Source organism: Phoenix dactylifera, chromosome 3 (assembly GCF_051530095.1).
Source record: "Phoenix dactylifera cultivar Ajwa chromosome 3, Ajwa_hap1_PhDact_Kaust_v1.1, whole genome shotgun sequence".
Classification (NCBI taxonomy): Eukaryota; Viridiplantae; Streptophyta; class Magnoliopsida; order Arecales; family Arecaceae; genus Phoenix; species Phoenix dactylifera.
This window is the reverse complement of record NC_143192.1, coordinates 36,161,281-36,182,805: the sequence shown is the minus strand read 5'-3', so window position 1 is coordinate 36,182,805 and position 21,525 is coordinate 36,161,281. Positions and strand designations below refer to the sequence as shown.

The following is a 21,525-nucleotide window of genomic DNA, read 5'->3' as shown; positions in this document are numbered from 1 at the left end:
AACGTGACCATCGTGCAATACATAGATGACCATGATCATGAAAATTGGACCGTCTAAATTTAATCCTTATCCTCAAAGTACCCAAGCTTGCCATGAAGGATCGATCTATGGTTCGGTTTGCTCCAACCACGAGCTTTCACATCAAACAGTCACAAAGAAAAGCCATACCCTGCCCAACCCAAACAGCGCACCAAAAGCCGCATTTGTCGGTCCGAACCGAACCCAGAACACTAGGCAACCACTAGTTTTTTACGCAGGAACGCAACCGGCCATTGGACAAACGGAGAGCACGTAAGCAGAGACTAGATCTTTCGATGCATATTTACCCCAAGGCGGACCAATTTGTTCACGACAACGACAAGTTGCTCACGGTAATAGAAATCTGTTTGGCAACTTTATAAGTTATACCTTCTCTTGCGGGCTTTGATTCCAGTTGGAACCTGAGAGAGTAGTGTCCTGCAATGGCGTCGAAATTCCCAGCGCTCAGAGTTCTGGAGAACTCCCGGGTCTCTCCACCACCCGGATCAGTTGCTCCTGCATCTCTCCCCCTCACCTTCTTTGACGTAATCTGGTTAGTTCAACACCCTGTCGAGCGCCTCTTCTTCTATGACTTCCCCCATCCAATTGCTCATTTCATAGACTCGTGCCTCCCCAACCTCAAATCCTCGCTGTCTGTCACCCTGCAGCACTTCTTCCCTCTTGCCGGTAATATCCGTCGCTCCCCCGGCAGCGATGACCGGTACGAGATAGCCTACGTCGATGGCGACTCTGTCTCCTTCACCGTGGCGGAGCACGACGGTGATTTCCACGATTTCTCCGACGACCATGGATGCGACATCTCCAAGCTCCGGCAGTTGGTCCCCCAGCTGCCGAAGGCCCAAGATGCTCAGCCTTCGCTAGCCGTGCAGGTGACCGTGTTCCCGAATCATGGCATCGCCATCGGGGTCTCGATCAACCATGCTGCATGTGACGGCTCTAGTTCCATGCATTTCATGAAGTCATGGGCCTCCGCATGCAAGTCGGGAGGCTCGATGCCCGAGGTGGCGCCGCCGCCCCTGTTTGACAGGACCTTGATCTCCGATCCTCGAGGGCTGTACTCGGTTTTCCATCATGATGTAGAAGGAATGACAGCTCCTGAACCATCAGCGGAAATTCCTTTCGCCGACATGGTCCATGCCACGTTCTCTCTCAAACAAGATCAGATTCAAAGGCTCAAGAGACTGGTTCTGGCCAGAGCCGCGGAGCGGGAGACATCGTTCCATTGCTCGACGATCGTGGTTGCGTTTGCTTATGTATGGGTCTGCTTTGTTAAGATGAGAGGCCTTGCAAGTGATAGGAAAGCTTATTCAGGATTCCCGGTGGATTGCAGGGGACGGCTGCAGCCGCCACTCCCGGCATCATACTTCGGAAATTGCGTAGGGCCTTGTTTTGTAGAGGTAGCAGTAGGCGATGTAATTGGAGAAGAAGGGTTTGTAGCAGCGGCGGAGGCAATTGGGAAAGCAATTGAAGGACTAAAACACGGAATTTTGGATGGTGCAGAGATCTGGCTACGAAGATTTGTGTCTGTATTGCCTGAGCAACCGATGACCGTTGCAGGGTCGCCAAAGTTCAGAGTTTATGAGACTGATTTCGGATGGGGAGGACCAAAGAAGGTTTTGGTGACGTCCATCTCGGGTCCCGGAAACATTTCGGTGGCAGAGAGCAGAGCAGAGCAAGGTGGAATCGAGATCGGTATGGTACTCCCGAAGCATGTGATGGATGAATTCAGTGCTCACTTCTTTAATGGCCTGAAACTGATCGCAAAATAATCCCCAGGCCAGTAGCCGACAGAATTGGTAACCATAATGTTTGTGTGCGTCCGTGTGTGTGTGTGTGAGTGTGAGTGAGTGAGAGAGTGAGAGAGAGAGAGAGAGAGAGAGAGAGACTTGTTCTTCTCATAATGCAATGTATCCGTCCAATTAGCAGAAGGAATTGCTCTTCAAGTCATCAGCATAAGGCTGGGCTAGAAAAATAGTTTGGATAATTATTCTTCTCGAATATATTATGTGAAAGCCGAATTAACTTTACTTGTATGAATGAGAGAAAGGTGCGCAGATTAATCCTCAAACAATTTCTTAATTGTTTATTTATTTATTTAGCGCCTCTAAGGTTAATTAATTCAAACTTCCACATTCAATCCGCTGGAATTTAGTCATATGGCTAGTTTCCTTTTGTCTTCTCCTTGGATTCGGTCAAATAGTTCTAGATGGTCACTGTTGAACATATGGCATATGCTTCTGTCTAGCTATCTTGCCGCCTACGAGCGGCTGTCTTTACTAATCCGGTCCTTTTCACCAACTTGCACATTTTTTATAGAAAATGTTGAAGAAAAAATAGTAACAAAGAGTAGGTGATCATAACGTGTGGTTTTTGATAGAGCGAGACAAAAAAGTTTGAATCGCCAATTTATTGTTGTAATTATTCCTCTCCAATATATTATGTGTATGTTGAGGAACACATGCACACACTTGTAGTCCAATATAAAAAAAAGTTGCAAATATGCTAAAAAATTAATTATGATTATTAACAATTTGATTTTATAATTTGTTTCGATAGATATTTAGGATAAAAAGGATGGGAATGGTTTGATTTTTTTTTTTTCTTCATGGGAGGTGGTGTGGGGTTTGGAGAAAAGTGGTGGAGACTAGCAGATGGGGTGGCTAGGTAGAGTCACGGTTAGAAGAGTAAATGAGTATGACAGATTAAAAAAATAGAAAGGGCGAAGTAGGACAGTAGGGAAGTAAATTGATTGAGAGAGAAAAATCAAAAAGAATTACCTTGGAATAAATTTTTTTTGCAGATACATGAAATTACATACTAGGGATACGACAACCATTATATACTCATAAGATTTTTCTTCATTAGAATATTTTTTCTAAGAATTAAGCTGATGCTTGAGTATATAATGTCTGAAAAACTAATTTTTTTATATTTAATTAACTATAAAAAATGACATATTCCATAATAGCTTATATTTGGTTGAGCATCTATTTTTTTAGAAATATTATATAAAATACCTGTTATGCTCTTAAAAAAGAAAAAGACTTTACTCTATTCTATCTAAAATCTTAAGGATATTTTTTTTTGAAAAATTTATTTCAATTTTCAGCTAGTGAAAATTGGACTTTTTTACATCCTATATGAATTTTTATTTTTCATAAAATATAGAAAATTTATTTTCATTGGAAAACTACTTTTCTATCTCTCGCCTTTGAAAATTCTAACCAAACAAGGTATTTTTTCATGTTTTTGTTGACCATAGTTTCTCTCGTCCTCCTCGCACGAACCAAACAAGTACATAGGGAACCCTTCCCATAAACATGCAAGGCATTTTACTTGATATCATAAATCAAGAAATAAAATAAATTTAAATAACTAAAGTTCAAAGTTTAAATTTCAATAACTAAAATCCAAACTTTAATATCTCACACAAAATTCAGAAGTTTGATATCAATTTTTTATAAAATTCTAATCTAAAATAAACAAACTAAAACACTGTTTCTAATCACTCTTCCGAAGCATAACGCTATGCTAGTATAGTTCTTAGGATCTGTAAAAATAGTAAGATATTGAAATAATGAGATAGATAGTCTAGTAAGCAATGAATATTTTAACTAGATAAATATAACAATAAGATAAATAACAATTTTACAATAAATAAGCATATGAAAATGCATTAGTTCAAAAATTAAATCTAGATATGCAGCAATTTCAAAACATCATACACACGAATCATATTCTTCTCAAAATTTAAAATTTACTTTCACAAATTCAAATTTACAAAACATCAAGTTTATCTCAGTAGCCATGAACTATGACGATACTTATACCATATGGTTGGGCCAAATAAAAGCTCAGAAATAATCGAAACGTTAACGTATAACCTATGATGGCAGAGTATACCCTCATGATCAGTATACCAATGTATAAACTCCACTGGCAGGCTATTAATGTGCCAATATATAAACCCCCACTAGTAAGATATCAGTACATAGTCAGACCGTAAGTGCAAATCCGCCTCAAATAAAAGCACTTTTTTCTTTAAAAAATGTATTCCATATTCCAAATTGAAAGATACATAAAACCATGCGATATCAAAAATCAATCGAATATAATTTATATCAAAATCAATATGTTTGATCATGAATCATATAATGTTTCGGAAAAAACTAATTGTGCATATATGTTTCGGAAAAAACTAATTCATGAATCAATATAATGTTTGATCATGAATCATATATGTTTGGAGGGGTACAGCAAATTCTAATTGTGCATGATAAAGAACTCTTGTAGGGTGGGGAAGAGAGAGGTGAAGGTTAGGGATCATAGAATCTTGGTACTTTTGCTTGTTCAATTAAAATTGGAATACTTGCCTTTCAATATGCTTGAGTTTGTGGAGTTTTGGTCTGAGTGTAGTTTGGCGTGAGATTCAGGGTATTTGTCAAACATGTCAGGCGAAACTTTTTCGGAACAAAATAGAAAGATCAAAGGAAAGTTATGAAACACCATTTTTGAGTATATTTTGTTATACGGTAACTTTGTGTGTGTAGTTTTGATAATTTTAGGCTGAAACTAGTATCTATTAAGATGCATGAACAAGTACAAAAAAGTCCAGGTAATTATAGACTATATTTTGAACTGGTATATAACCCAGTGCTAACAACCATCATCCATATGGATGGAGGTTTTGGGTTCAAATGTTAGTGGTGCCATTTCTTAAAACCTAGTTTGGAAACCAGATAAGCAGTTCTGATTATTTTTTTGTTATCCTTGATGGTATAGCTGGTTCCAGAACAAGGTTGGCTAAGTCGAGATATAACTTATTTGTGTTTGGATATAACTTAAGGTATAGCTGGTGGATGCTCTTGCAAATGATTAGTTTTGGATAAGATCCGCCAAACCGGTACTAGGACCCGTGCCGATCGGCTACCAGTTCGGTACGGGGTGAACCAGGCGGTTCACTCCGATTCTATAGACCATAATTCGAGCCTTTTAAAAAGGTGAGGGCCCAAACTGGTTCAGACCGATGTGAACCGAGCGGTTCGCACCGGTTCCGCTTCGAACTACCTGATTTGGAGCGGTTCAGGGTGCTTCGGGGAGGATTTCGAAATTTAATTAGGACCAAACCGATCCGGTCCCCTCTAGTTCGGTTCTGTACAAGGTGAACCAGGCAGTTCAGTTTGGTATAGAATGTGCCAGGCAGTTCGGCATATCTTGGGTTTGGATCTCTCGCTATGCTAGGTAAAACATCTCATGCGCTTTCATGTCATAGTGAAACTAACCTTAAGTTCCAATTTCCTTATTTGGTAGAATTTTTAGTTGTGAGATAGGTCTTTGTGATAGTTTTTTCGGGTTCTCTATCTTTGAAGGTCTCTGAATTGCACGTGAATAGGAAAGCAACCTAAGTGCTGAACCTAGTTATTAACACATGATCTAAGTCTTTTGAGTAGATCATTATTGTGGTGCGGATCCTATCTACCACTAGGGCATCAACATTGATACAAATGCGTGAGGTGCTTGAGAGAAGAGGAGCTTTTAGACCTTTGGCTGTTTCACTGTGATTAAATGGCTGATTTGAATGTCTGAGTCTGGTCTATTAAGACCCTATTCTTTTTAACATTGTCCAGTTGTGATTCATGGGTATTTTTGGCTAGTGGCTACTGATACGAAGGTTAAATCTATGCAGGATTTCAGTAAATCAGGCAATTTTATTCGAGGCTTGGACAGAATACTGTTGAAGGGTGTTCGAGAATTAGACTGAAACTATGGATATTGTCTTGTATTCTATTAGATGTTCCTATTCTTTCTCTCTCTCCCAGGGGCCTTTCTTCTCTTGGGGGACTACTACATAAAGAGTTCTTCGAGTACAATATTCTTTTCATTTTATCATTATTCTCATATCTACCTATCAACTTGTCAAGGATTAAGGAGTGATCCAAATGTTTCCTCCTTTTCTTCTATTTCATTTATTATAGTTTTTGCTGCTTCTGGGAAAAGGATTAATACTTCTGTCAAGTATAGAAGATTTAAACATTAGATCACCATGTGGATAAGCACAAAGGGTAGTCAGATACTGCCAACATTTCTATGCTTTCAAGAATTAAATAAATATGAAATTATGCATGAGAACTCAGTATACATGAGAATTCATTGGAAAGACAGCATGATTGTCTCTCCATGCACAATTCATGATCAATTTATTTTTTTTTAATATCCATTCTACAAGCTTATTTTTCATAAATAATATCTTTTCATGACTGGACACCTTTGTAACTAACTATTCAATTGCAAAGCAAAATTATCACTGTTAGTGTTATTATTTACTGTAGCTGCAAATACATAGTGAATGTCTGGTAAGATTTTTTTTTTTTTTTTTTTTTGCATAAATGCATATATAAACCTCTGAGTATGTGCATATTAGGATGTTTGTACACGTCTGGGTCCATCCATCGGAGTAGTGCTGCTGATCAATGCCCTTTTATATGCCCTTTAATCTGTTCATGTCAAATATATGAAGTACTTCAAACATCTACAACAGTAGCTGCAGTTTTTTGTTATCTATAAGGTTGTGTGCGCTGATACCATTACTACATAATTGATGTTAGCTATAATTAGTTTATCTTTTCTGTGTGAGCTTCCATTGATTCGCTAGTCTATCATAACCAACCACTTGAAATTTTTATGAGTATTTAGTGAGTTACTTTTTTCCTGACACAACTGCAGAATTCGAGATACCTCCATTCAATAGGTACCAACATTAGTTCTTCCCTCCAAATGAAACTCTATGATTTGGTTTTGTAGATTTTGTTGCTTTTGATTTTTTAAATGCCAACACAGCTGCATGTCTAGCAGCTTCTGCAGCACGGGCATTTTTCACGTGCAAAGCTGCAGATATTGATTTCTGTTCAGCCCACTTTATTTAAGAATATAATATTGAAATTTTGACTTCAACCCTGTTGAAGGAACGTTGCTTCAATTATCCGACTGGACACTGCATGAGAAGATATCCCCAATTCTTCGGATGTATTGGACTATCTTTTCTTGTTAGGTTTTTATTACAGAATCTTTTCTACCTTTTGTTTTCAACATGAATTTGTTCTGATATCATGCTGATCCTTTCACAGTTGTTTTGATGAGTAGTCTTTACTGGCTTGCTATACTCTTACTATGAGATGTAGCATCAACATTCTTGACCAAAATCTCTTCATAGCAAAGGAATGAAGTTCTTTTGCTGGATGTTCAGCTTTTTCTTTCATAAGTAGAAATGTTCAGATCTGGTAGCGTACTTGTGCTGAACTCACTGTGCTATTTAAGGCCTTGTGATTTTTAGATTGTCATAGACAAGTTAAGAAGAGCAATTTGATTAGGAGAAATAATTCAATTGTTTGGTCAAGATATCCAGGATGTGTCTTGGGTGGGTGTTCATACGTTGTGAATGAGGGACACAGAAAAAAAAAAAAGAGTTCTTCTGTTTTGTATGATCTGAAATTAATTTCAGGAACTTAAGATATGGAAAATTAAAAAACGATGTCTACATGGAAAATCTGTGTACAAAATTGAGCTTAAGCCTCAATAAGATGATGAAACATAGGAGGAAGATGCGTAGAGGGAGGGAAGAACCCCCCCCCCCCAAACAAAAAAAAAAAAAAAAATGATGTCTCCATGGAAAATCTGTGTACAAAATTGAGCTTATGCCTCAATAAGATTATGAAACATAGGAGGAAGATGCGTAAAGGGAGGGAAGATCGCGGCTGAGCCCACGGCCGCGCCTGCAGCCTGCCAGCAGCCGATGCCCGTGCCGACAGTGATCGCGGCCAAAGCCGGTGGCCCTCGGCCTGCCAGCAGTCCCCTTCCTCCCTTCTTTCTTTGTTTCTTTGTTGTCCTGAATAAATCAGGAGAAGAGAAGGCAGGGGGCGTACCTAGCTTCTGGGGAGTACCAGCGACGATCCCTGCTCCCACGCCTAGGCTAACGATTCTGAGACTCCGTTCTGCGGGAAGAGGATAAGGAGATTGTAGTATCCCGTGCTCCGGTGCCTCCTCTCCAACACCTCTTCTGCCGGTTCACAGGTTCTTGAGATTTTTGAAAGAAGAACCAGTAGGTTCTTAAGTGGTTAGGGGGGGGGGGGGGGGGTGTGGGGGGGTGCGAGGTGTCACGCCCAGCTTTTCCCTTGTGAAGAGCCTAACAGCTGGGCCTTCTTCTGATCCCCAGCTGGCCCTAGTCACATCCATGCACAAAGCATGAGGTGGCAGCCATCAAACGGGCTGCCAACCATGGGCCCAGTTAGCCTATTAGATGTCATGGCCCAATGCTCGAATATGGGCCCAAAAAGGCGTATTGGGCCCAGTTGATTTTTTGGGCCCAGGTATTACATTCTTCTCCCCTTAAATAAATTTCGTCCTCGAAATTAATCATACCTTAAGGTTCAGGTTTTAAAAGTATTCAACCATCGAGTCATCCTCGAGATCTCAGTTAGTCTCCCTCTTAAAATGCTTGCTCATAAGATTTTGGCAAAATCATGGCATATCAAAACTTGACCCCTTTTCGTCTATGATACATAGGAGTTCTTTTGGTCTCTTCCAAAACAAGATTGGTCTTCCTACCTTAGATTTTAAATACTAAAATTCTTGGCCCAAGAAATTAATTGCTTTCGATTAAGTCCACACAAAGATCTTAATCGGCTTAACAGAAATAGGTGAGAGCATTAGCATCAAATACTTTTCATAATCTATAATCCTCTTTCTTCTCTTAACTTTGCCTACAATTTAATGATCAACTTTTATCCTAGCAAAACTTCAAACCCCTTTCAAATGGGTAGATCGAAAATGTTATAGCTAGGAGTAAGAAACATTCCAGGTCTAAGCCCATCCAAGGCACCATTAATCCGTTAATACTAAATTTAAGATGCTCAAAATCTCCCAGGAATTGCCAACAATAGAAAAACTCACTAGTGAAATTATATAGCTATCTCCAGATTATTCAGAGAATCAACAACACTTTTCTCCATTAAAAATCTAAGTCAAATCTTCTAATGTGGAGTGATTGATCATAACCCTATTTGATTTTGATGAGCTCAAAGCATTTGAGTATATCTTATGTTTACTAATGAATTCAATCTAGTGTTTCAGTGAAAATCTTACAAATTTATGGTTAAGTGCATCTAGATTTGGTTCAAGATATTTTGGATAAGTTAAGAAGTCAAGTTGAACCAAAGCCTGAGACTCGAGTCGACTCCGGGATATTACGAGTCGACTCCAGGCGTATCAGAAGCATTGGCACAGGCTCGAGTCGACTCCGGAACGTTATGAGTCGACTCCGACTGAGAACAGACAGACGAACAGAAAGACTCAACTCAAAACTTGTCAGTGAGTCGACTCCTGAAGTGCGCGAGTCGACTCCGATGCTTACCAAGTCGACCCGGAGTAGTATGAGTCGACTCCAGGGAGTTACAGACAAAAAAGTCAGAGAGCAATTTTCGACCCTGAGAGCCGAGTCGACTCCTGAGGAACGCGAGTCGACTCGATGGTTGGCAGGTCGACTCCAAAGAAAGCAAGAGTCGACTCTCAGTGTTATACAAGGCAAAAGTCAGAGAGCAGTTTTCGGACACTGAGAGCCGAGTCGACTCCCGCAAAGCCCGAGTCGACTCCGAGATAGCGCGACCCCAAAAAGACAGAAGACAGAATTGTTTTCTCTGAGACGCGAGTCGACTCCAAGACAGTTCGAGTCGACTCCATGGCAGCGCTACTCCAAAAAGACAGAAGACTGTTTTTCGGATACTGAGAGCCGAGTCGACTCCGGAACAGTTCGAGTCGACTCCAAGACTGCACAAGCCAAAAGACAGAAGATCGGGAGTTCGGGCTCTGAGCGCCGAGTTGACTCCCAGAATTTCCGAGTCGACTCGAGTGATGCAAGTTGAAGAATGGCTCTATGGATTCCATGGGATGAGTCGACTCCAAAAATGCCAGGTCAGCTCCAAGTTTTGGCGAGTCGACTCCGGGTTAAGTCGAGTCGACTCCCAGTCGAGAAGCTCACTTTAATTCAAATCCGGAACAGTTGCCGAGCCGACTCCAGAAGAGCATGAGTCAACTCCTGCTACAGCCGAGTCGACTCCAGATCGCGCGAGTCGACTCCGATCCCAACGGACACATTGTCAGGATGTGCAGAATGTGCAGAACGGCTAGTAAAGTGAGTCTAACGGCTAGTTTCCGTAGGGAATGGCTTAAATAGCCACAGAGGACTGTAGCAAAGCAGAGAAGGGATATTCCACTCAAAGAAAACAAGAATCCTCCATCTGCAAACTAATTTCAACGGAAAAGAAGGAAGAGAGCTATTAACTCCATTCAACCAACTCTTCCCAGCATTAAAGAAGTCTCCATCTGCCTTCAAGTCTTCAAAACATTCAAGAGGAGACCCAGAGTTCAAGAAGCCCTCCTCTACATCGTCATAAAATAGTTTGAGGGCTCTTAACTTCTCTATTGTTTATATTGCTGAATATCTGCTTTCCTATAAGCTGTACTTTTTCTCTTTGTTCTTTCTTTCCATTTGGTTCTTACTTGATTCAATCAGGGGATTGAATCAAGGGTGTATAGGTTTGTTGGTGAGCCTAGGTTGAAACCAACGTGTAAGGGTTCGATTGTGATCCCGGGAAAACAATCGGGGTGGTTCTAGTCGGTGAGCCTGGGAAAACCGACCGAGTTCGTTGTGACCTCGTAAAACAACAAGTTTGGTTGAGAGCTTGTAAAACAACCGGCTGTAATCCGAGGGGTTATAGTGAATTCCCAAGTGAGGCTTGGGAAGTGGACGTAGGAGCAAGGGTTAGCTCCGAACCACTATAAAATCATTGTGTTTGTGATTGCATTTGTCTCTCTTACTTTCATTTCATTCACTGCACATAGCATCTAATTAATCAACTTGCAAAAAGGATTAATTAGTATCTCACAAACCATTTAATTGTAATAATTATTTTAAAACCCAATTCACCCCCCCTCTTGGGTTGTCTATCTGGGCAACAAGTGGTATCAGAGCCTGAACTCTTTTACCCAAAGAGTAAAAGATCAAAATGACAACCCCATTTGGAGCTTCCCACATTGAGGGCCAGTCCACCCAAAGACCCCCATTCTTTAATGGATCCGACTACTCATATTGGAAGGCTAGGATGAGAATATTTATCCAAGCCCAAGATTATGAAATGTGGACCATTATACTAAATGGACCATACATCCCATCCATCTATGTAGAGGGTGTCACTGTACCCAAACTTGAAAAGGATTGGGATGACCATGACTTTAGGAAGGCACAACTCAATGCCAAAGCAATGAATGTGCTTTACTGCGCATTAGACAGAAATGAATTCAATAGAGTCTCTACTCGCAATTCTGCAAAAGAGATTTGGGATAGACTTGAAGTGACCCATGAGGGCACGAATCAAGTCAAAGAATCCAAAATAAACATATTAGTTCATAAGTATGAATTGTTTAAGATGAATTCTAATGAAACTATCACTTGCATGTTTACTAGATTTACTGACATTGTCAATGGCCTAAAAAGCCTTGGCAAAAATTATACTAACAGTGAGCTTGTCAGGAAGATTCTTCGCTGTCTACCAAGGTCATGGAAAGCCAAGGTGACGGTAATCCAAGAAGCCAAGGACTTGAACAAGCTTCCACTTGAGGAGCTTCTTGGATCCCTAATGACGCACGAGCTCACAATGAAACAACACAGCGAAGAAGAGTCCTCTCGCAAGAAAAAGGTAATAGCATTAAAATCTGTTTCAACTAACAAAGACTTATCTTGCAGCAGTAGCAGTGAAGAGGAAGATAATGAGGGAGATGATGATGAGGCTCTCCTTGTAAGAAAATTCAGAAGATTCATCAACCGGAAGAAATCCTCACATCAAAGGAGAGGCCCCTCAAGTTCCTATCACAAGGATAAAGGTAAGAAAAGGAAAAATGAGGGGATCGGTTGTTATGAGTGTAAGAAGCCGGGGCACTTCAGAGCTGAGTGTCCTTTGCTGAAGAAGGAGAGCAAGCACAAGAAAAAGAAAGTCCTCGTCTCCACCCTATCGGACTCCGATACATCTTCATCATCATCGGATGAAGAACAAAAAGAAAAGGCCAACCTTTGCTTTATGGCTAACGATAATGAGGTAATATCCGGAACACATTTAGATTTTACTTTCGATGAATTATATCATGCTTTCAATGAATTAATGGATGAGTACAAGACAATAAACCTTAAAAACAAAGAATTAAAAGTAACTAACCAAACTCACCTCCGTAAGTATGATACATTAGTTAAGGATAAAGATGTTTTTATTAAAGAAAATGCAGAACTTAAGACAAGCAACCAAATCTTGATTCAAAAGAATAATACCTTAACTAAAAATAACGAAAGGCTGAACAAAGAAATATTAGAACTTAAAAATAATAAACATATCTTAAAAAAGAGTCTCACAAAAGAACTAAGTAATCTAAAAACAGAAAAACAAAAATTGACACTAGAACTTGAAAAGTACAAGCCTCTTGTAGAAAAATTTACATATAGCTCAGAAAAATTAGAGATGATACTTAATAGTCAACGAGCTGTATTCAATAGAGCGGGTTTAGGGTATAAACCTAAAAATAAGCAAAAACTCCTTAGTAATTTTTTGTTAAAGCAGGGGAGAGTAAAAATAAGAAAATAACATGTTTTTGCTGTGGAACATTAGGACATAAAGCAAATGTGTGTGATTATAGAAAAGGAAAAACTAAAAGAAAAATTAAAAGGGTTTAGGTTCCAAAAGGAACCAACATTACTAACCATGAAGGACCCAAGAAAACTTGGGTACCTAAAGTTGTATGATTTGCTTGTGTAGGAGTGTCTTGCAGCCAAGGTAGACAAAAATTGTTGGTACTTGGATAGTGGCTGCTCAAGACACATGACGGATGACAAGGATCAATTCTTCACCCTTGAAGCTAAGAAGGGAGGTGCTGTGACTTTTGGAGACAATAACCAAGGTCACATCATTGGTATAGGTAAAGTATAAATTACCCCTTCAACCTTTATTGATAATATTCGATATGTTGATGGTCTAAAGCATAATTTACTTAGCATTAGTCAATTGTGTGATAGAGGTTTTGATGTTTTGTTCAAACCATCACTATGCATCATAACCAACTCAAATGACAATAGTTTAGTTTTTAAAGGAATAAGACGTGGAAATGTATATGTTGTAGACCTTGAGGATCTTGCCAAACATAACCCATGTTTAGTTGTTAATGAAACTAAGGACAATGATGCTAGTTGGTTATGGCACCGTAAGTTAGGTCATGCAAGCATGGACACAATATCAAAACTAGTTAAAAGAGATTCCGTGATAGGTTTGCCAAAACTAAAGTTTGAAAAGAATAAAATATGTGAAGCATGTCAATTTGGCAAACAATTAAGGAACTCCTTTAAATCTATAAATTGTGTCTCTACCTCTAGACCTCTAGAACTACTACACATGGATCTATTCGGACCAACTAGAACCACAAGTCTAGGTGGAAATAAATATGGTCTGGTTATTGTAGATGATTATTCTAGATACACTTGGGTCATGTTCTTAGCTCATAAGGATCAAGCATTTTCAGTTTTCAAAAAATTTCATAAAGAAGTAACAAATGCTAGAGATACTTCAGTCATAGCTATTAGAAGTGACCATGGAACCGAATTTGAAAATCATTTATTTGATGAGTTTTGTGGTAAAAAGGGGATAACTCATAATTTTTCTGCACCTAGGACACCACAACAAAATGGAGTTGTGGAAAGGAAAAATAGAACTCTAGAAAAAATGGCTAGAACTATGTTATGTGAAAGTAACCTCCCTAAGTACTTTTGGGGAGAAGCCATCAATACCTCATGTCATATACTAAATAGAGTTTTATTGAGACCCATTATAAAGAAAACACCTTATGAACTTTGGAAAAACAGAAAACCAAAAGTGAACTATTTTCATGTCTTTAGATGTAGGTGTTTTGTTCATAATAATGGAAAAGATAATCTAGGAAAATTTGACTCTAAATCTGATGAGGGTATATTCTTGGGGTACTCTACAACTAGTAAAGCCTATAGAGTCTTTAATAAAAGAACCCTAGTTATAGAAGAATCCATACATGTTGTTTTTGATGATTCTAGTGATATCTCTTCTAGCAAGAGAGTTAATCTTGATGATGATGCTGAAATTCTTGAAGAAAAGATTGATGAGATGACATTACAAGATGATGAACAAAAATTAATTGGAAATGCATCATCAAGCCAAGAGGCTATGGTGGATCATGGGCTGACTAAGGCTTGGAGGTTTGCTCACGGGCATCCTAAGGAATTAATTTTAGATGATCCATCTCAACCTGTTAGGACTAGAGCTTTCCTTAGGAACTTAAATAATCATCTAGCTTTTGTCTCACATTTTGAGCCCAAACACATAGAAGAAGCTGAAAAAGATGTAAATTGGATAAATGCAATGCAAGAAGAATTAAACCAATTTACTAGAAACAAAGTATGGAATCTAGTTGAACGAACTTCTGAATATTCAATTATAGGTACCAAATGGATATATAAAAACAAACTTGACGAAAATGGAATTGTGATAAGGAATAAGGCTAGACTAGTAGCAAAGGGGTATAATCAAGAAGAAGGTATAGATTTTGATGAAACCTTTGCTCCTGTAGCTAGACTCGAGGCAATTAGATTATTATTAGCATTTGCATGCTCTAAGGATTTCAAGTTATTTCAAATGGATGTAAAAAGTGCATTTTTAAATGGGTATATTAATGAGGAGGTGTATGTAGAACAACCTCCTGGTTTTGAGAATCATCAATACCCTAATCATGTGTATAAACTGAACAAAGCACTTTATGGTTTGAAACAAGCACCTAGAGCATGGTATGAAAGGCTTAGCAAATTCTTACTAGAACATGAGTTTTCTAGGAGAAATGTAGATACAACATTGTTTCAAAAAAAGAAAAACAAAGATATGTTATTAGTGCAGATTTATGTTGATGATATTATTTTCGGTGCTACTAACAATCGCCTCTGCGAAGAATTTGCTGACTTGATGCAGAGTGAGTTTGAGATGAGCATGATGGGAGAGCTGAACTATTTCCTCGAGCTTCAAATCAAACAATCTGAAGAAGGGATCTTCATCAATCAAGCCAAATACATCAAGGAGATGCTTAAGAAGTTTGATATGGAGGGAAACAAGTCATGAGCTCATCATGCAAATTAGATCAAGATGAATCAGGTAAATCTGTAGATCAAAAGTTATATAGAGGTATGATAGGATCTTTATTGTATCTCACTGTAAGTAGACCTGATATCATGTTTAGTGTATGCATGTGTGCTAGATATCAGTCTAATCCTAAGGAATCTCATCTAATTGCAGTCAAGAGAATCTTTAAATACCTAATAGGAACAAAAAATATAGGTCTATGGTATTCTAAAGAATCTAGCCTGAACTTAATAGGATACACAGATTCAGACTTTGCTGGATGTAAACTTGATAGAAAAAGCACCAGCGGGTCATGTCAGTTCCTAGGAGAAAACTTAATCTCATGGTTTAGCAAGAAACAAAACTCGGTTGCATTATCTACTGCTGAAGCTGAATATGTTGCAGCCGGGAGTTGTTGTGCTTAAATCATGTGGATCAAACAACAATTGGAAGATTATGGCATTAAACAAGATAAAATTCCCATTAATTGTGATAATACAAGTGCCATTAATCTAACTAAAAATCCAATTCAGCATTCAAGAACTAAACATATTGAGATAAGACATCACTTCATAAGAGATCATGTACTGAATGGTGATGTGACACTTCAATTTGTTTGCACTGATGATCAATTAGCTGATATCTTCACTAAACCCTTGAGTGAAGAGAGATTTAGTGTGCTTAGGAGAGGATTAGGAGTGATTGATCCATCCTAGTGATATTCTCTTCTAGTTCATTGATTTTGATGATTAGATTGTGCTAAATATAGAGTTTCCCATCTATGATCATCAAATCAGATCATAACTTAGTGATTGTCCCTCATTTGGTACGATAATAGCAAGATTTTTAGGTGCGTGCCAGAGTTCGAGACGACTCGAGTAAGTTTCAGAGTCGGCTCGTACGGGGGAGTCGACTCGCACATAGACGGGAGTCGACTCGAGATCGATGGCCGCATAAGGGGAGTCGACTCGCCCATAGACGGGAGTCGACTCGAGGTCGATGACAGCATTAGGGGAGTCGACTCGTACATATTTTGGAGTCGACTCGAGGTCGAGTCGACTCGCGACTTACAGGAGTCGACTCGCGGTCGGGATCCGGATTTTTAACCCTAATCCAAGCATTTAATCAAAACTTCTATTCACCGCCGCCACTGTTCACAAACCCTAGAGCCGTCTCCTACGTCGTCTCCGACCGTTCTTAGGGTTTTTCCCGTCGATCTTCTTCCATCCTTTAGGTTCATTCCCCTTCCCTAGGTCAAGAATGCCTCGCAAGTCGGTTGTCTCGAGCCGGAAGAGGCCCCAACCCGCGACCGGTGTCGAGCGACAGTCCAAAGCTCGGAATGATCCCGCGAGGCCACAACCTCCGGTTCGTTCCCCGCCGAGGCCCGTTCCCTCGCGACCGTGCGCCGGGAAGGCGGTCTCCACCGGGAGATACGTCAACTTTGACTATCTCTCCCGGGAGGGCTTCACTATAGGAGAGAGGTTAAGGGCCCAAGGTTTAGAGTTCTTGTGTTCATTAGATCTCCCCACATACCCCGGTCTAGTTAGGGAGTTCTATGGAACCGTGCATAGGGGCAATGGGGGTATAGAGGGAACCGTAGCGGGTGTCCCATTATTTATTTCGGAGGATTTCATAGCTCAAATCCTCCATCTTCCCCAAGTAGGGGTATCTCCTACACACCCCGAGGATAGGACTGAGGCCCTTACGGCCATTCTAGGGAGTCCACCCCAGTCCCCACTAGACGAGGTGTCCGCTAGTTCACTATCAGTGGAAATGCGGCTCCTCTTGAGCATCATCTCAAGGACCCTTTTCCCTAAGACTGGCCGATTTGACTTTGTATCTAAGAGGGACCTAGCCCTCATGTATTACATTCTCCAAGACACACCTATTAACTTCCCCAAGATGATCTATAGATACCTATGTGAGCCACTAGACAGACCTAGGCTCACCCTCCCTTATGGGATGCTATACACTCTTATCTTTAGGGAGTCCGAGATCCCAATTCCTGAGGGGGAACCCTCTCGCGCATTGCGATGGACAGATCACATGGGTGAGGGAACCCTACACAGGATGGGGTTTCATAAGGTAGAGGGAACATGGGTCAGGAAACCATCTTCCTCCACACCTACTACCAGACATTCTCCCAGTCCTGACCCTGATTCAGACTTTCCCACCTTTTCCTCCACCTCAGCTCCACCCACCTCAGCCGGACCCTCCTCCTCAGCTCCACCCACTCAGTCGATGGAGGTTCGGATTTCTCCTGAGCAGCTCCGGGAGTTGCGGCAGGAGATTGTTAGAGATCTTCGGGACGATCTTCTGAGGGAGCTCAGAGGTCCAGCCACTGCCCCCTCTTCTGCGTTGGTTTCCTCCCTATCAGCCGTGACCGAGATGACGGCTCATCTGAGGGAGGAGATCTTCAACGTCAGGAGCCTGATACAAGCCCAGTTCTCCAACATGAGCGATGTCACGAGCAACACAAGACAGATGCGAGATGACATCCGACACGATATGGGCACTACTAGTCAGAGGGCCGAGCGCTTGGCGAATGTCTTGATTGCCAAGCTGGACACACTCCAGCAGACTCTGACCGAGCTATCCACGACGCACAGTAGGGCCACCTCGGCCATTATCACCTAGCTAGGGAATGTCACGGACGGGGTCAGTCTCCTCATGGAGCAAATCAGACTGAGAGGAGGAGCCACATCCTCGAGGAAGCCCTAGCTAATTATGTTTACTTTGACATGTATTTACTGCTTTACTTATTGTATTCACAACTGTACTTACATATACATCAATACAATGAGTAGACAAATTTCTTCAAAATTGTGCATATTGATCTCTACTGGCTTGTGTGTTCAACTCTCTTCCTTTTTGATACGATGACAAAAAGGGGGAGAATATATTTAATAGATATGTAAAAGGAAAAAGGAATACATGAAAATTCATAAAAAAAAACTTTTAAAACACACAATAAATATATTCGGAGATTAGTTGAATCATACTCAAGAACAAATTGGCAGATTTTTCCTCTAAAAACCAAAAATTTAAGTTCAAAAGCTTCAATGCACTAAAAGAAAATTCAGAGAATCAAAACAAAGTTGAATGCATATGTGAGGGGGAGAATCTGAATTTTTAAGAAAGCAAAATTATTAAATATATATAAGCCAAACAACTGATTGCATGACATGAAGGTTTATATAATTCCAAATGAAAGGGGGAGCTCTAACTTCGAAATTTATTGTTTCACACCTTTCAAGTTTGGATAAATTAAATAACCAGACACTTGAATTCATTTCAAAAAATTTTATTATAAATTTCCTTGCTTGTTGTGCAATTCACCTTACATATACTCAATGTTTTGTCATCATCAAAAAGGGGGAGATTGTGGAGTGATTGATCATAACCCTATTTGATTTTGATGAGCTCAAAGCATTTGAGTTTATCTTATGTTTACTAATGAATTCAATCTAGTGTTTCTGTGAAAATCTTACAAATTTATGGTTAAGTGCATCTAGATTTGGTTCAAGATATTTTGGATAAGTTAAGAAGTCAAGTTGAACCAAAGTCTGAGACTCGAGTCGACTCCGGAATATTACGAGTCGACTCCAGGCGTATCAGAAGCATTGGCACATGCTCGAGTCGACTCCGGAACGTTATGAGTCGACTCCGACTGAGAACAGACAGACGAACAGAAAGACTCAACTCAAAACTTGTCAGTGAGTCGACTCCTGAAGTGCGCGAGTCGACTCCGATGCTTACCGAGTCGACTCCGGAGTAGTATGAGTCGACTCCAGGGAGTTACAGACAAAAAAGTCAGAGAGCAATTTTCGACCCTGAGAGTCGAGTCGACTCCTGAGGAACGCAAGTCGACTCCGATGGTTGGCAGGTCGACTCCAAAGAAAGCAAGAGTCGACTCTCAGTGTTATACAAGGCAAAAGTCAGAGAGCAGTTTTCGGACACTGAGAGCCGAGTCGACTCCCGCAAAGCCCGAGTCGACTCCGAGATAGCGCGACCCAAAAAAGACAGAAGACAGAATTGTTGTCTCTGAGACGCGAGTCGACTCCAAGATAGTTCGAGTCGACTCCAAGGCAGCGCTACTCCAAAAAGACAGAAGACTGTTTTTCGGATACTGAGAGCCGAGTCGACTCCGGAACAGTTCGAGTCAACTCCAAGACTGCACAAGCCAAAAGACAGAAGATCGGAAGTTCGGGCTCTGAGCGCCGAGTTGACTCCCAGAATTTTCGAGTCGACTCGAGTGAGCCAAGTTGAAGAATGGCTCTATGGATTCCATGGGATGAGTCGACTCCAAAAATGCCAGGTCAGCTTCAAGTTTTGGCGAGTCGACTCCGGGTTAAGTCGAGTCGACTCCCAGTCGAGAAGCTCACTTTAATTCAAATCCGGAACAGTTGCCGAGCCGACTCCAGAAGAGCATGAGTCGACTCCTGCTACAGCCGAGTCGACTTCGATCCCAACGGACACATTGTCAGGATGTGCAGAATGTGCAGAACGGCTAGTAAAGTGAGTCTAACGGCTAGTTTCCGTAGGGAATGGCTTAAATAGCCACAGAGGACTGTAGCAAAGCAGAGAAGGGATATTCCACTCAAAGAAAACAAGAATCCTCCATCTGCAAACTGATTTCAACGGAAAAGAAGGAAGAGAGCTATTAACTCCATTCAACCAACTCTTCCCAACATTAAAGAAGTCTCCATCTGCCTTCAAGTCTTCAAGACATTCAAGAGGAGACCCAGAGTTCAAGAAGCCCTCCTCTACATCGTCATAAAATAGTTTGAGGGCTCTTAACTTCTCTATTGTTTGTATTGCTGAATATCTGCTTTCCTAGAAGCTGTACTTTTTCTCTTTGTTTTTTCTTTCCATTTGGTTCTTACTTGATTCAATCAGGGAATTGAATCAAGGGTGTATAGGTTTGTTGGTGAGCCTAGGTTGAAACCAATGTGTAAGGGTTCGATTGTGATCCCGGAAAAACAATCGGGGTGGTTCTAGTCGGTGAGCCTAGAAAAACCGACCGAGTTCGTTGTGACCTCGTAAAACAACAAGTTTGGTTGAGAGCTTGTAAAACAACCGGCTGTAATCCGAGGGGTTATAGTGAATTTCCAAGTGAGGCTTGGGGAGTGGACGTAGGAGCAAGGATTAGCTCCGAACCACTATAAAATCATTGTGTTTGTGATTGCATTTGTCTCTCTTACTTTCATTTCATTCACTGCACATAGCATCTAATTAATCAACTTGCAAAAAGGATTAATTAGTATCTCACAAACTATTTAATTGTAATAATTATTTTAAAATCCAATTCACCCCCCCCCTCTTGGGTTGTCTATCTGGGCAACATCTAATAATTCTCCTTATCAATACAACTTTATCAGTAGATCTTATCAAAAGAGTAAGGTCCATTACTTCCACATTTAGTTCTTTTAATAGGTGATCTAATTCAAACTTCTTTTTTTTTTTTATTTTGGTGCCAGAATATCATTAATATTCATTTAATTGATTATCACAAGATCATAAACTACCACACTTTATCCATTGTAGAACATTTGAGCCTAAAATATTCTTCAACATTGAAAATTATTCTCAAAATTTACTAAATGACTTCCAATCAAAATATTAATCTTGCATTATAATTTGCAAAGATCTAATATTTCACTTTCCAAGTAAACAAAGGAGAAACTCTTAATTCTCATTCTCAGATATATTTTCTTTTTATATAATAGTTTAATGCATAATTGTCATACAAATTTCAACCTCGAAGAATATAAAATCTTTCCTTGTCTAAACCTTAAATAACTTATGAATGAACCCTATCTTGCCGTCAAAATAATTAACTTCAAACTAGAAGTATTATCTACAGTACCCAGTATCAAGTTGAACTTTCAAAATTACCTATATACCGATACACAAATAATCACAATGTACTTTAACATTCCATGGCTAGTACTCCACTTAATATCAGTCAAAATCTAATTTAATCATAATCCAAAGTACAAATTACTCCATCGAGAAATCTCCAAAATAATTTATTCTTATTTTGGCATGGCTTGCTAGCATTCTGATTCAAAACACCAAAATCCTTAGTAGTCTTAAATTTTGAATTATAATACCATACCTGTCATAATCATGCCCCGAGAATGATTTTGTATTAGCCTTAACTTCTTTCTTTTTGTTGCTCATTGTCGTCTATCAAAATATTTATGTCAAGCAATTTTTCGTGACTGACCGATGATGCAACCAATAAAATCTTTTCTTT

The 21,525-nt window shown here is 39.9% G+C and overlaps 1 protein-coding gene across 1 annotated transcript; it reads left to right on the top strand.

The window, feature by feature from the left end:
- Positions 1-300: 300 nt before the first annotated feature.
- LOC149768081 (malonyl-coenzyme A:anthocyanin 3-O-glucoside-6''-O-malonyltransferase-like) lies at positions 301-2,023 on the top strand. The gene has a single exon (XM_089929598.1). It carries the CDS (start codon positions 462-464, stop codon positions 1,806-1,808), a length of 1,347 nt encoding a protein of 448 aa, XP_089785724.1. The 5' UTR covers positions 301-461; the 3' UTR covers positions 1,809-2,023.
- The last annotated feature ends 19,502 nt before the right edge of the window (positions 2,024-21,525 follow it).